General features: G+C 43.6%; 1 protein-coding gene and 1 pseudogene across 1 annotated transcript in view; both read right to left on the minus strand.

Annotated features, from left to right (window-relative positions):
• Positions 1-141: 141 nt before the first annotated feature.
• LOC130707401 (protein FAM170A-like) lies at positions 142-5,040 on the minus strand (annotated as a pseudogene).
• Positions 5,041-5,145: 105 nt separating this feature from the next.
• Positions 5,146-12,753, minus strand: part of LOC130707139 (peroxisomal multifunctional enzyme type 2-like) — a 38,222-nt gene continuing 30,614 nt past the window's right edge. The window contains exon 14 of the mRNA XM_057540369.1: positions 5,146-5,267. Within this exon, the coding sequence (XP_057396352.1) occupies positions 5,146-5,267 (122 nt within the window). The remainder of the gene's footprint in view (positions 5,268-12,753) is intronic.

Raw genomic sequence — 12,753 nt, forward strand, 5'->3', positions numbered from 1 at the left:
ACATGACTGGGCCAGAAGCACGGGAGCCGGTTATCTCCCCTTCAGTTCCCCCTGAGGTGCTAAAGCCCCCAACTCTCCCTTATGGAAGCATGAGTCTGGGGTGGAGAGATGGGACTGGCTCGGAGAAGGTACAGCTCCCTCCGCAGCCCAAGCCCCTGCTCACTTCCTCTCCTTCGGAGAATGTAACACGCAGCCTGGACATTGGCTCCACGGTCTCCTCGGGCTGAGGTCTTCCCCCGTGGGCTGCTCCTCCTCATTCTCCTTTGCTCCTTGCTTCTCCTCCTCCTCTCCTCCTCCTCCGCCTCCTCCTCGGTGGTGCTCTCGGATTCCACATCGCCCATCATCTGGGCCATGGTGAGATGAAAGACATGGCAGCTGAAGCCCTCCTGGACGCCGTACCGCACGTGCTGCCGGAGGATCTCCAAGGTGGGGAACACCCGGCAGCAGGCCATGCACCTGAAGCCGGCCTCCATGGTCACCAGCCAGTCCGGTGTCTTGGCCCTGGGTCTCTCCTGGACTGCAGCTGACCCTGATGGGCTGTATGGCTCTGCCCTTTCCTCACACTCTTTCTCCGCCCCAGTGGGCTCACTGTCAGACAGGCGGTTTCTGGTGGACACAGCAGAGCGGGGAGAACCTACCCGCACATCCTCAGGAAGGGTCACTTCTTCTATCCTCAGCCGCTTTTCTAGCAACCCCAAGGGTTTCTCTGTCTCCCAGGAGACAGCTACACCCTTGATCGTTTTCACCCGCATGTAGTATATTTTCATGCCTCTTTCCTCTTTGTTTGTATACAGAGAGGTCTTACTGAATGAAGGGGATGAGAAGGCGACACACTGTGGTGGGGGAGCGGTCTCCCCTTCTTCCTGAACCCGGGCTAGGGCTGCTCTAGGCCAGGGAGTGTCTCGATGTAATCTCCAGATTCCTGGGAAAGGAAATTAAAAACATAATAACATGCGCGGGCCATGCTGGAAGCTGAGGGAGCAGGTGTGGTAGATGAGAGAGGGACATTTGCATGACGTAGCTGTGTCATGAGCTTGGTGTCTGTTGGCCGTAGGATGGAGTGGTGTATCTGGTGTCATCTGTGGGCTTTTCATCTGCGTGTGGGGGGATACTGGAGCGGTGTCTGTATACAGGGGTGTGGAGTATGGTGGCGAGGGCTGTGGTATGTGAGGGATGTGGGAGGATGCGTGTACTACGAGGAGTGTGAGTTTGGGAATATCGGTGGTGCATTACTTGTGGAATGGGGGTGTAGGAGAGGAGCACTGTGGATCACGTGCTTGGGGTTTACGTGTGCACTGAGAATGGCTGTGCCTGGAGAGCGGATGTATGTGTGAGCTGGGTGGACCTCAGCTGGATGGTCCTGCTCTCAGGCTGGAGGTCTATGATGAAGAACTCTGTCCTTCTCAGGAAGCAAAGGCAAAGGCAAACCCTACATTTTCCTCTGAAGATGCTTAATCTGGTCCCTCTGCCCTCCACCTCAAGCCCAGACCTTTCCGGCCCCTGCTCCTTAACTTCCCCACCATGGTGGTACCAGGATTCACACGCCCCCAGACTCAGCTGAGATCCACGCCCTCATACAGCTCAGCCATCCTGCTCAGGCTCCTCCACAGAGCCCTCAGCGCCTCTGATGACCCTGGGTTTCCTCTCAGCCTCCCTGGGATCTGTGTGCCTCCTGCCTCCCAGCCAAGCAGCCCCTCACCTGAGGAGCCCCGCGCCCTTACCACCACGGATGAGCTTGCGTGGAGAAGAAGCACAGAAGTATTCAGAGGCAGAGGGGACCTCCCCTGCCCCTGGGCTGCAGCCTTGGGCCACCACAGGAGATCCAAGCTGAGGGGGATCCTCTTGTGACTTCGAGATTCCTGAGGGAGGAATGAAAGGCTCAGGGTGGGTTCCTCAATCCTCTGGCCACAAATATTTACTGACGGTCTGACATGTGTCAGGTGCAGTGAATACACACAGTTGAGAGTGTGGTTCCCAGTGGATACTCCAGTATTTAATTAAAATCAATACTTATTCTGTCAGTGTCTTGTGGGTAATGTGGGCCTAGGTGGTGACTGTGAGTATGTGTGAAGAGTGAGTGATGTCTATCACTTAAGTCTGTGGTAAGTGTGGGGTTGGCGTGGGGAGCACAGTGCAGATGTGTGTATCTGTATCTGTGGCCTCTGTGTGCATGATTTCTGTTCACAAGTCAGGAATTCTGGGACATGTAACTTTTCCTCATCACACGGTGTGGCTTGTATTTATGGTGTGTGTTCATTCATTCATTCACCAAGGTTCAGTAAGCAGCTACTCCTATGTATCCGGCACTCTTCCATTGTTCTAGTCTCTGGTAAGGCTGCACATTCTAGTAGAGGAAGACAAACACTAAACAACAATACAATCAATATATAACACATCAGCTGGCGGTAAGTATATAAGGGTTGCCAGACTTAGCAAACAAAAATACAGGGCACCCGGTTAAATTTCAATTTCAGATAAACCCAGAATAATTTTGTAGTGTAAGTATTCCCATGCAGTATTTGGTCTTACTTATTTTTCGTGTAAGTATGGCCCGTACAATATTTGGGACATACTCATACTGAAAAATTACTTGTTGTTTATCTGGAATTCAAATTTAACTGGACAGCCCATATTTTATCTGGCAACCCTGACATGGGTTAGTGAGACTGTGCTTTACTGTGGTTTGTACAAAGCGGGTCTGGCATCACTAAAGAATGTGTTAGAAGTGTGGTGTGTATGACATGTGACTGGTTCTTACAGAGGTATTTAGAGATAGCTGAAGTTAGCTGTGTTTGCGAGAGTTGAGGAGATACATATATATATAGTGTGTGTGTCATATATATATAGTGTGTGTGTCTATATACATATCTCATCTCCAGCGTTTGGTGTTGGAGGAGAGGATTGTGACACAGGTGGGTTGTATGAGAACGTAGTACAGGAGTGATGCGTGTATATACCTACATGTGCTGTGTGTGGTTTAATAAGGAAGTTATATGTGGGGTGTGTGATATATTTGCTGTATCAGAGTGTACATGGGTGTATGAGTTACTGCCTCATAAAACACCCCTAACAAGAATTCTGTACACACTCTTACATACACCGAGTGTCACCCAGGTCCAGGCAGGGTGACAAGAACTTTACCATGCAGACTTTATATCTGATGAGCACTCTACCCCCATTCATCCCGCTCTTCTCTCCACTACCACACACACACACACACACTCACACTCACACACACACACACTGGAACATAGAGAAAAATATTCTGAATGGTGAGACAGGGGCAGTCATTGCCTTCCCCAGCCTGTCCCAGCCACTGCCTGAAAATCTGCCTGCTGTCTAGACCTCCACTCCCAGGGCCCATCCTAGTCTCCAGGACCCTAGGCCTGGTAGGAGCTACTGGGCTCTAATCTGGGGCAGAGGCCTCCAGCTGGAAGTCTGGGGTAGGCTCCACTCTGCCCCACTTCCTCACGTGACCACCCCTCTCCCAGGGCAAGCTACTCGCCTACGTTTAAGGCACGCAGGCACCAGGTGGCCCGTGGCTCTCAGAGCTCCCCGCAGGACCCTGAGGACATCTCTCACCCCCGCCCATGCGGGCTCAGTCTCTGGAAAGCCCTTCCCTTCCCTTGATCTCCTTTGAGAAATTCTTCCTGTCGAAGGAATAAAACCTCCTTGCTTTCAATGACACCATCCCTAGACAAACAATCTCCTTTCGAACTGCATTCCACTTCTCAAGATACTTTTCAACAAGGCCTTCAACTCATGGGGCTTCTCTTTCCACTTTGGGAAAAGGGGCCAAGCAGCTCATGGGTCTCTCTCAGCATCCTTGCATCCTTCACACCCCCCACCTCGTGACCCCAGGGGAAGATCAAAGAGAATAAGAGAGAACTCGGGGACTGAGAAAAGCTGCACCTCTAGGTCTGTGCAAGCAGGATGCAGCCTGCTGTGAGTCCGACAAAGCTCCAGGCCCGGCAGCCCCAGGAGAGGGTCCTCAGACCAGCGGAGCTGACCTCCCATCTCCCAGGGGCACCTGGCCGTTCTGTGCCGTCTCACACCACAGGGACCCTCTGCGTGGATACGGCAGCATCAGTGAGACAAGGTCTCTCGCACCCTGCTTCACAGGTGACACGTTCTCAGTACCCCCCTTCCTAGAGAAGGCTCAGTTTGGCAGAAACCCATGTTCCCCCCACAAGTTGCCCCCCACATACCTCCTCCCTTCTCGGCAGTTTCCTGGGACTCTTCACTTTCCAGATGTTTCCTCTTTTGTCGCCGTCTCATCGTACCAACTGGAAGATTCCCTTAGAAGATGCCTCACGTCCAACTCCTCCTCTTCCCTACAGGTTGGCCCTTCTTGGCTTTTGGGAAATCCGTTGAAATGATTCAATACAAATAAAAATAGTCAAGTCTCCTAAATGGCTGAACAACTTGGACCACTTAGTGAACAAGCAGTACTGCTTAGTGCTCACCAGGGCTGTTAAGTTTCAAAGGTTGCCAGGCCTACAGCAGAATTCTCTAACCTCAGTGATGACATCAGAGCATTCTGTGGACCTAGGTTCAACAGTCTCTGCAACAGCACAGACCCCATTTTCAAGAACAACTCCTTTTTCCCAGCAGAACCTTTCCCATGAATTCAACTCTCACATCTTTCAAATGTGGCAGGATACTTTGAGATGTTAATCTGTTCCTGTTCATTTTTTTCCTTTTCTTCCTTTATTTCACGTTTTCCCTTCTGCATTCAAGTGGGTAGCAGACCCTATGTTCACTGGCCAGTGGAAGAGCCCGGCAGGGCATAGCAGAAATAGCATGCTGATCATCTTGGCTTTTATTTCTAAAATCCCAAACTCCATGGAAAAGAGAGGATACTTGAGCAGAAACATAACAGAAGCAGGTTTTTGAAATTAGGTACTGTCTTGTTTCCCTACTGGAGTGTTGAAATGTGCTAATTAAGTCAGAGAGAGATGTCTGTAAATCCTGGAGGAGAAAAGGCCTCTCAAGTGTGGCTGGAGGGGTAAATGGAGCAAAAATTCCAAAAGGAGATGGCTGTAGCGTGCATACAAGCAGAATCATGGCAACCTGTCCCACGCATGGCACAGGAGCCACCAAACCTACAGGAGGCACGGCCCCCGAGCTGATGGGCATCTACACTTACAACTGTGGGCTCCAGTCCACAATGATCATGCTTCCACCCACTCCCTCAAAACCTTGGCCCTGTATGACTTCCAAATAGGGATGGCGGAAATCCAAACAGGACACCAGCAGGATCAAGGCTTCAAATACAAATTACATGGAGTTATAAAAAAATTTTCGTACTATTTCTTGCACACCTCTGCTTGTGGGCTGTAATTTATACCAGTTATAAGTGGCAATGCATCTGGATCCTCCTGATTCCACTCTAGAATTAGAGACACCTCATTTTGAGGTAGTGGCCAGGATGATCCAGTGGGAAGATTGGTGCACGGGATGAGGTAGCCTCCCAGAAGTCACTGCTTTCATTAGAAATACCACATGGACTGAGGCGGGTCCCAATTTGAAAAGGCACTGCAGAATGACTTAAAGTTTCAGGCACCGAGAGAGTGAAGAGAGGACAACCTCAGCCTTGTGAGGGTTTGCTGATGAGATTCAATCTTCCTGCTTCTTGGAAAATCTCTAGAAAAGAAGGGACAAGGAGGATTTTTTTTCTTAATTTTTTTGTGGTAGAAATTTTCAAACATACACAAAGTAAAGAGAATGATATAAAAGGAATGCAGCACCATTTACCCATCACCCAGTTTCAACAATTATCAAAAGTCTGCCATTCTTCTTCTGCTACACACACACACACACACAAACACACTCACTCACTTGCACACTTTCATTTCTTTGTGTATTTATTTTGGTTTAGGAGTTTGGGGAGGGTGGGGGAAGTGCTGTTTTTTATTGTAAATCTCAGACATTATGTCATTTCTCCTTACATGCCACAGTATTTACCTCCAACAGATAAAAACTTGTTTCTAACATAACATCATTCTCTCGCCCAACAAATTTAATCATCATTTCTTTTACCACAATAACTAAGCCATACTCAATTGCCTCCCAAGGTGTTTAAATGTCTTTTTTATACATGATCTATTGAAATCAAGATCTAAAGAAGGTCCACGCCTTGCAATATGTCCATGTGTCTTTTAGTCTACAACAGTTCTCCCTCCCTTTGATTTGGCACCGATTTATTGAAGAAACTAAGTAATTTATCCTGTAGAATTTTCCACAGGAGTCTGTTGATTGTATTCCTGTGATGTCATTTAAGATGTTCCCTATTACCTCGATTTCCTTATAAACAGGTAGTTATAGCTAGAGAATTAATTAGATTTAGATTCGATTTCATGTTACTACAAGATTATTTTATAAGTGATGCTGTGTACCTTCCTATTGCTTTGCAACAGTAAGTACAAAAAGTTGTCCGGTTTTTAATGAAGTTAAGATTGATCAGTGAGCTCAGGTACTGTCACCTTGGTCCCTCCATCCATAATGATGAGGAACCACAATGCTCCTCACCAACCATTCAACAAAGAGTGTTATCAACCGGTGATAATCACCACTTCCTTAGGAGCTGAACTTTCATTAGAAGTTCTAATGCCGTCATTCCAAGGAGGATGATTCTTAAGGCATCTTTCTTAGACCCTGAATTTCTGAAAGAAATGAACCTCTCCTCAGAAAAGGAAAGATGATTCCAAACGTACCAGCTCAGGTTCTCCAACCTAGAGCCAATGGGTTCATCACAGCAAGCCCCAGCTAGGTTGGGACATACTTTTGTCATTCCTTCATTTCTCTGTCCATTCTTCATTATAGAAACCGTTATTTAGCCCCTACTATGTGCCAGGCTCTCTAGATTCTGTACTTGAACATTTAAGAACAAAAAAGATGCAAAGAGTTTCTCTCAAGGAGCTTAATTCTAGAGGAGAAGATAGACCATTTTTTTTAAATAAGTAAAATACCTAGTAGGTTAGATATTTGCAAGTACCATGATGAAAAAGAAAACAAGCAACTGGATATGGGACTATAGGAAATAGGGCAATTTCTATGCTGAATGGGAGATCATGGAAGGCTTCACTAAAAGGGCCTCATCTCAGTAGTACCTGAGGGCAATAAGGGAGCTTAGAGCCAAGGTTACATTTTTCAGGCAAAAAGAGACTGGAGTCTGGGTCAGGGGTTGCCTGGCCTGTTTGAATACCAGGAAGAAAGCCAGTGTGGCTGAGGGAGGGAGAGAGTGGTAAGAGGGGAAGTCAGAGGGATAATGAGGAACCAAATTATATAGGGTTTTAGAGGCTACTGCTCAAACTTTGGCTTTTACTCTGAGTGACATGGGAAGCTTGGAGAGTTTTAAATGAGAAATTACATGTTAAAAGATCACTCTAATTGCTTTGTTAAGAACAGACTTTTGGGAGGCAAGGTCAGAATCAGAGAGAACAGTGGGCCTATTGCAATAAACCAGGAAAGAGATGAACCATAAAAGGAAAAATAGGTAAACTAGACATTATCAAAACTAAAATCATTTGCTACGTGAAAGATTCTTTTAAGAGTATAAGAAGTCAAGCTAGAGACTGGGAGAAAATATTTACAAACTACATAGCCAACAAAGAAGTAAGTCTATAACATATAAAGAACAGACATATGGACACCAAGGGGGGAAAACTGCGGTGGGGTGGGAATGGTGGTGTGCTGAATTGGGCGATTGGGATTGACATGTATACACTGATGTGTATAAAACTGATGCCTAATAAGAACCTGCAGTATAAAAAAACAAACAAAACAACTAATACTAAACTTTCATTGGGTTATTTGTATGGAAATATGTTAATATAAATGTTTCAGACATTACATGAAATTTCTAAAAATCTTATATTTGTATTTGTATGGAAATATGTATGGAAATATGTTAATATAAATGTTTCAGACATTACAGGAAACTTCTAAAAATCTTATATGTTCTGGTATAATGTTATAAGTAATAATCCTAGTTATTACTTTAAAATGTATATCTCAGAAATAACTAATTTTCTTGTCAACTGCATTATTATGAACTTTCATCAAATCTTTAACCATGGTCATTTTTAAGTCTTTTGTCATTTACAGACAGTTCTGGGTGTACTCTGATGATTTTGCAAATATGTTCCTATAAAAGGGTTTCATCTTCAAGAAATTCATGGAAAAGACTCTGACAACTACAGGTTTCTGGTAACTGACTGTACTGCTGAACTGAATGAATAAGCATTTTCAGAACTCTAATGAAAAACTGATGAACTCATAAAAGTGCTAAGAAAAGATCAAGATAAAAAAGAAATTAATTACATGGGACTGAGTGAACTGATGAGGATGAGTATAATTTTTGTGACTATCTGTCTGAATTAAAAAAAAAATCCCACAAGGACTCAGAGGCAAAGAATATACAAATCAATTTTCACTGCAAAGTAAAGGAGCTGTTACAGTGGAGGATTACTGGACTGAATGTCAATATTATGACCTAGTATGAGTGTGTTTCATGTTTGGTAATTGCAATCATTGTTGCTTTTGTTGTGGTCATCCATGTACAATGCTTGGTGTCAGTCTATTTATCTCTTGTAAAAATAAAATACAGTGTGTGTGTGTGGAAAAAAAAAAAAAAAAAAAGAAACTAAAAATGCAACTACCATATGACCCAGCAATCCCACTACTGGGCATATACCCTGAGAAAACCATAATTCAGAAAGACAAATGTAGCACAATGTTTATTGCAGCACTGTTTACAATAGCCAGGACATGGAAGCAACCTAAGTGCCCTTCGACAGATGAATGGATAAAGAAGATGTGGCACATATATATAATGGAATATTACTCAGCCATAAAAAGAAACGAAATTGAGTTATTTTTACTGAGGTGGATGGACCTAGAGTCTGTCATACAGAGTGAAGTAAGTCAGAAAGAGAAAAACAAATACCGTATGCTAACACATTTATATGGAATCTAAAAAGAAAAAAAAATTGGTTCTGAAGAATCTAGCGGCAGGAGAGGAATAAAGATGCAGATGTAGAGAATGGACTTGAGGACATGGGGAGGGGGAAGGGTAGGCTGGGACGAAGTTAGAGAGTGGCATGGACATATATACACTACCAAATATAAAATAGATAGCTAGTGGGAAGCAGCCACATAGCACAGGGAGATCAGCTTGGTGCTTTGTGACCACCTAGAAGGCTGGGATAGGGAGGGTGGGAGGGAGACACAAGAGGGAGGGGATATGGGGATATATGTATACGTATAGCTGATTCACTTTGTTATACAGCAGCAACTAACACAACAATCAAAAGCAATTATACTCCAATAAAGATGTTAAAAAAAAAAAAAAAAAAGAAATCATGATACAGTAAAAAAAACAAAAAAAAAAGTTAGGGCCTAGGAAGGAAGCCTTGAGCCAGGCAGACCTGGGTGTCTATCCCAGCTCCACCACTTTCTACGTGACCACGAGCAAGTTATTTAGGAGACCTGAACCTAGATTTTCCTAAATTAAATGTAGAGCTGTTACGCACAGTAGAAATAATGGGATAGCCTGCTTATAGGTACTCGACAACTTTAAGCTGTTATTATTGTTGGTGGTGGTATTTAAACTGCTCGACACAAACCATCAATGTAGTACAAATGATCAGGCCAAAAAGTGTCACCCTGGTCAATTGTATTAACAAAAATAATCTGTAAAAAACTTATAAAAGGCTGATTGCATGTCCTTTTAGTATTTTACTGGAGCACTGCTAACAGCCTCACCCCAAAATTACTTAACTCTATAGGGAGATATACTCTGTCTTGTTACTTACTATTAATTAAGCCCAGACTCTGTGACATAAGATGTTAATTTGTGTCACATTTTCATTTTATATCTGTCTGAGAGTCATGCCTTTAATTTTCTGAAGATTATATTCTGACAACAACTTGAATGATGGGTTGAGCCAAAAAGATATGGTTGGTTGGGTTTTCAGAAATGCTATGTAGACAGGCACCAATTTAGCTGAGAATAAAAAACAGAAAATAGCTTCTTTTCGGCCAGAACCTCCATCTTCCAGTAATTCGCCAAAATGACCAACACAAAGAGAAAGAGGAGGGGCACCCGCTACATGTTCTCTAGGCCTTTTAGAAAACATGGAGCTGCTCCTTTGGCCACATACATGCAAATCTACAAGAAAGGTGATATTGTAGATATCAAGGGAACGGGCACTGTTCAAAAAGGAATGCCCCACAAATGTTGCCATGGCGAAACTGGGAGAGTCTACAATGTTACCCAGCATGCTGTTGGCATCATTGTAAACATACAAGCTAAGGGCAAGATTCTTGCCAAGAGAATTAATGTGCGTATCGAGCATGTTACGCACTCTAAGAGCTGAGATAGCTTCCTGAAACGAGTGAAGGAAAATGATCAGAAAAAGAAGGAAGCCAAAGAGAAAGGTACTTGGGTTCAGCTGAAGCGCCAGCCTGCCCCCCCAGGGAAGCACACTTCGTGAGAACCAATGGAGAGAAGCCTGAACTGCTGGAGCCCATTCCCTATGAATTCATGGCATGATGGGGGTAAAGAAAATAAAAGACCTGGACTGTAAAAAAAAAAAAAAAAAAAACAGAAAATAAAAAACAAGGTACGGAGGCATCTTATTTTCAATTAAAAGTTACCACTGATTTTTTAAAAAAAACTTTCTAAGTTTTATCTCATATCCATAATATTAACCAAAACAATGCTAGGATGGAACATAATTATAGGATACAGTGAAGAGGGTAACGAAACAATGTACCTCTAACTACGTTATCCATACCTTGGTTTGGAAATGGATTCTATTTCCTTCCTTCCACATCTCAGTTTGTAGAGTTTGTCCTGGATATACTGGTTTTGCAAAACGAACCTTTAAAAAAAATGTGTTTTAGGGTTAAGAATGTTTTAATATGAAACTTTTCCACTTTGCAGGGGGGTGGTATTTGGGGGGAAGGTTGGAGAGCATAAAAGGAAGAAACAGAGACTGGACTATACTTAAATTCATAAAAATAGTAGTATGATAAAATTAGTAGAGATATAGTTAGTAAAAGTTAATTCTTTATCTTTTAAAATATAGAATCAATAAATAGTTTAATCTTGACAAATCAAAACACAGAAGAATAATCATATTAAGTAGAGTTATATAGGTAACCACCAGAACAACTTAAGAGAAGCAGTTAAAAGTAGCACTAGGGGCTTCCCTGGTGGTGCAGTGGTTGAGAGTCTGCCTGCCAATGCAGGGGACATGGGTTCGAACCCTGGTCTGGGAGGATCCCACATGCCGTGGAGCAACTGGGCCCGTGAGCCACAACTGCTGAGCCTGTGCGTCTGGAGCCTGTGCTCTGCAGCGGGAGAGGCCGCGACAGTGAGAGGCCCGCGCACCGCGATGAAGAGTGGCCCCCACTTGCCGTAACTGGAGAAAGCCCTCGCACAGAAACGAAGACCCAACACAGCCATAAATAAATTAATTAATTTAATTAATTAATTAAAAAAAAAAAGCACTAATTAAGTCTGAGGAATAAGACCTGGGGTTGTTGTATAGGACAGAATAATTACATTTTTTATTTCTTAATTTTCTATACTATTTTATTTGCTCTGTGTATATATTATTCGCTGGTTTTTAAAATAATTATAATAATAACTATAAAATAGTTATAATAATGAGAATAATCAGTGTTATCAAAGGCAAGACATCAGAAAATAAATTTCCACTGCTGCATGGAGTACAAACTGATAAAAGCTTTTGGAGCTATTTGACACTGCCTTAAAGTTTTGTTTTGTTTTGTTTTAAGTGTATGTCTTTCGATTTATGCAAAACTGTGCAGAGTCAGTTTTCTTTGCAATTTATAATGGATGAAAACTTGAAGCTAACTTAAAAGTGCAAAACTAGGGCTTCCCTGGTGGTGCAGTGGTTAAGAATCCGCCTGCCAATGCAGGGGACACGGGTTCGAGCCCTGGTCTGGGAAGATCCCACATGCCGCGGAGCAGCTGGGCCCGTGAGCCGCAATTACTGAGCCTGCACGTCTGGAGCCTGTACTCTGCAACAAGAGAGGCCGCGATAGTGAGAGGCCCGCGCACCGCGATGAAGAGTGGCCCCCGCTCGCCGCAACTAGAGAAAGCCCTTGCACAGAAACGAAGACCCAACACAGCCAAAAATAAATAAATAAATAAACTCCAATCTCTTTAAAAAAAAAAAAAAAAAGAATGGAGGCAGAGAGAACACTTAGAAAGTGAGAGATGATGGTGGTCAAAGTGAGGGGGACAGAAATAGGATTCTAAATGTATTGAAGGGAGAGAATCAAAGAACTTGGTACCTGCCTGGGTGTGAAAGATGGTAAAAGAAACGCTAAGGATACCTAGATTGCTGTCACTTTCACCTCCTAAATCTCTCTCTGCTTCTCCCACTTCTCTCCATCTCTCCACCACCACCTTAGCCTAACCTACCATCATTTCATTTGAACTACCACAACAGACTTCTAACTAGGTACCTGCATGTCCACTCTGACCAACTTTAAAACATGCTCTCCTATTACGTCTGAAGTTATTTTTTCCCAAAGTCAACCTGATTACCAACCTCATTATGCCAAATCCTTCTATTTTAAGTTCTAATGGTATCATGTATGTTTCATCTGTAATGTTCATCACATATAGTTGCAAGTGTACATTTATTTGTGTGGCTTTTTGATTACTGGCTGCCCTCCCCACCAACTAGGTTATAGGATCCATGAGGGCAG

The sequence above is a fragment of the Balaenoptera acutorostrata genome, chromosome 2 (assembly GCF_949987535.1).
Source record: "Balaenoptera acutorostrata chromosome 2, mBalAcu1.1, whole genome shotgun sequence".
NCBI classification, from domain to species: Eukaryota; Metazoa; Chordata; class Mammalia; order Artiodactyla; family Balaenopteridae; genus Balaenoptera; species Balaenoptera acutorostrata.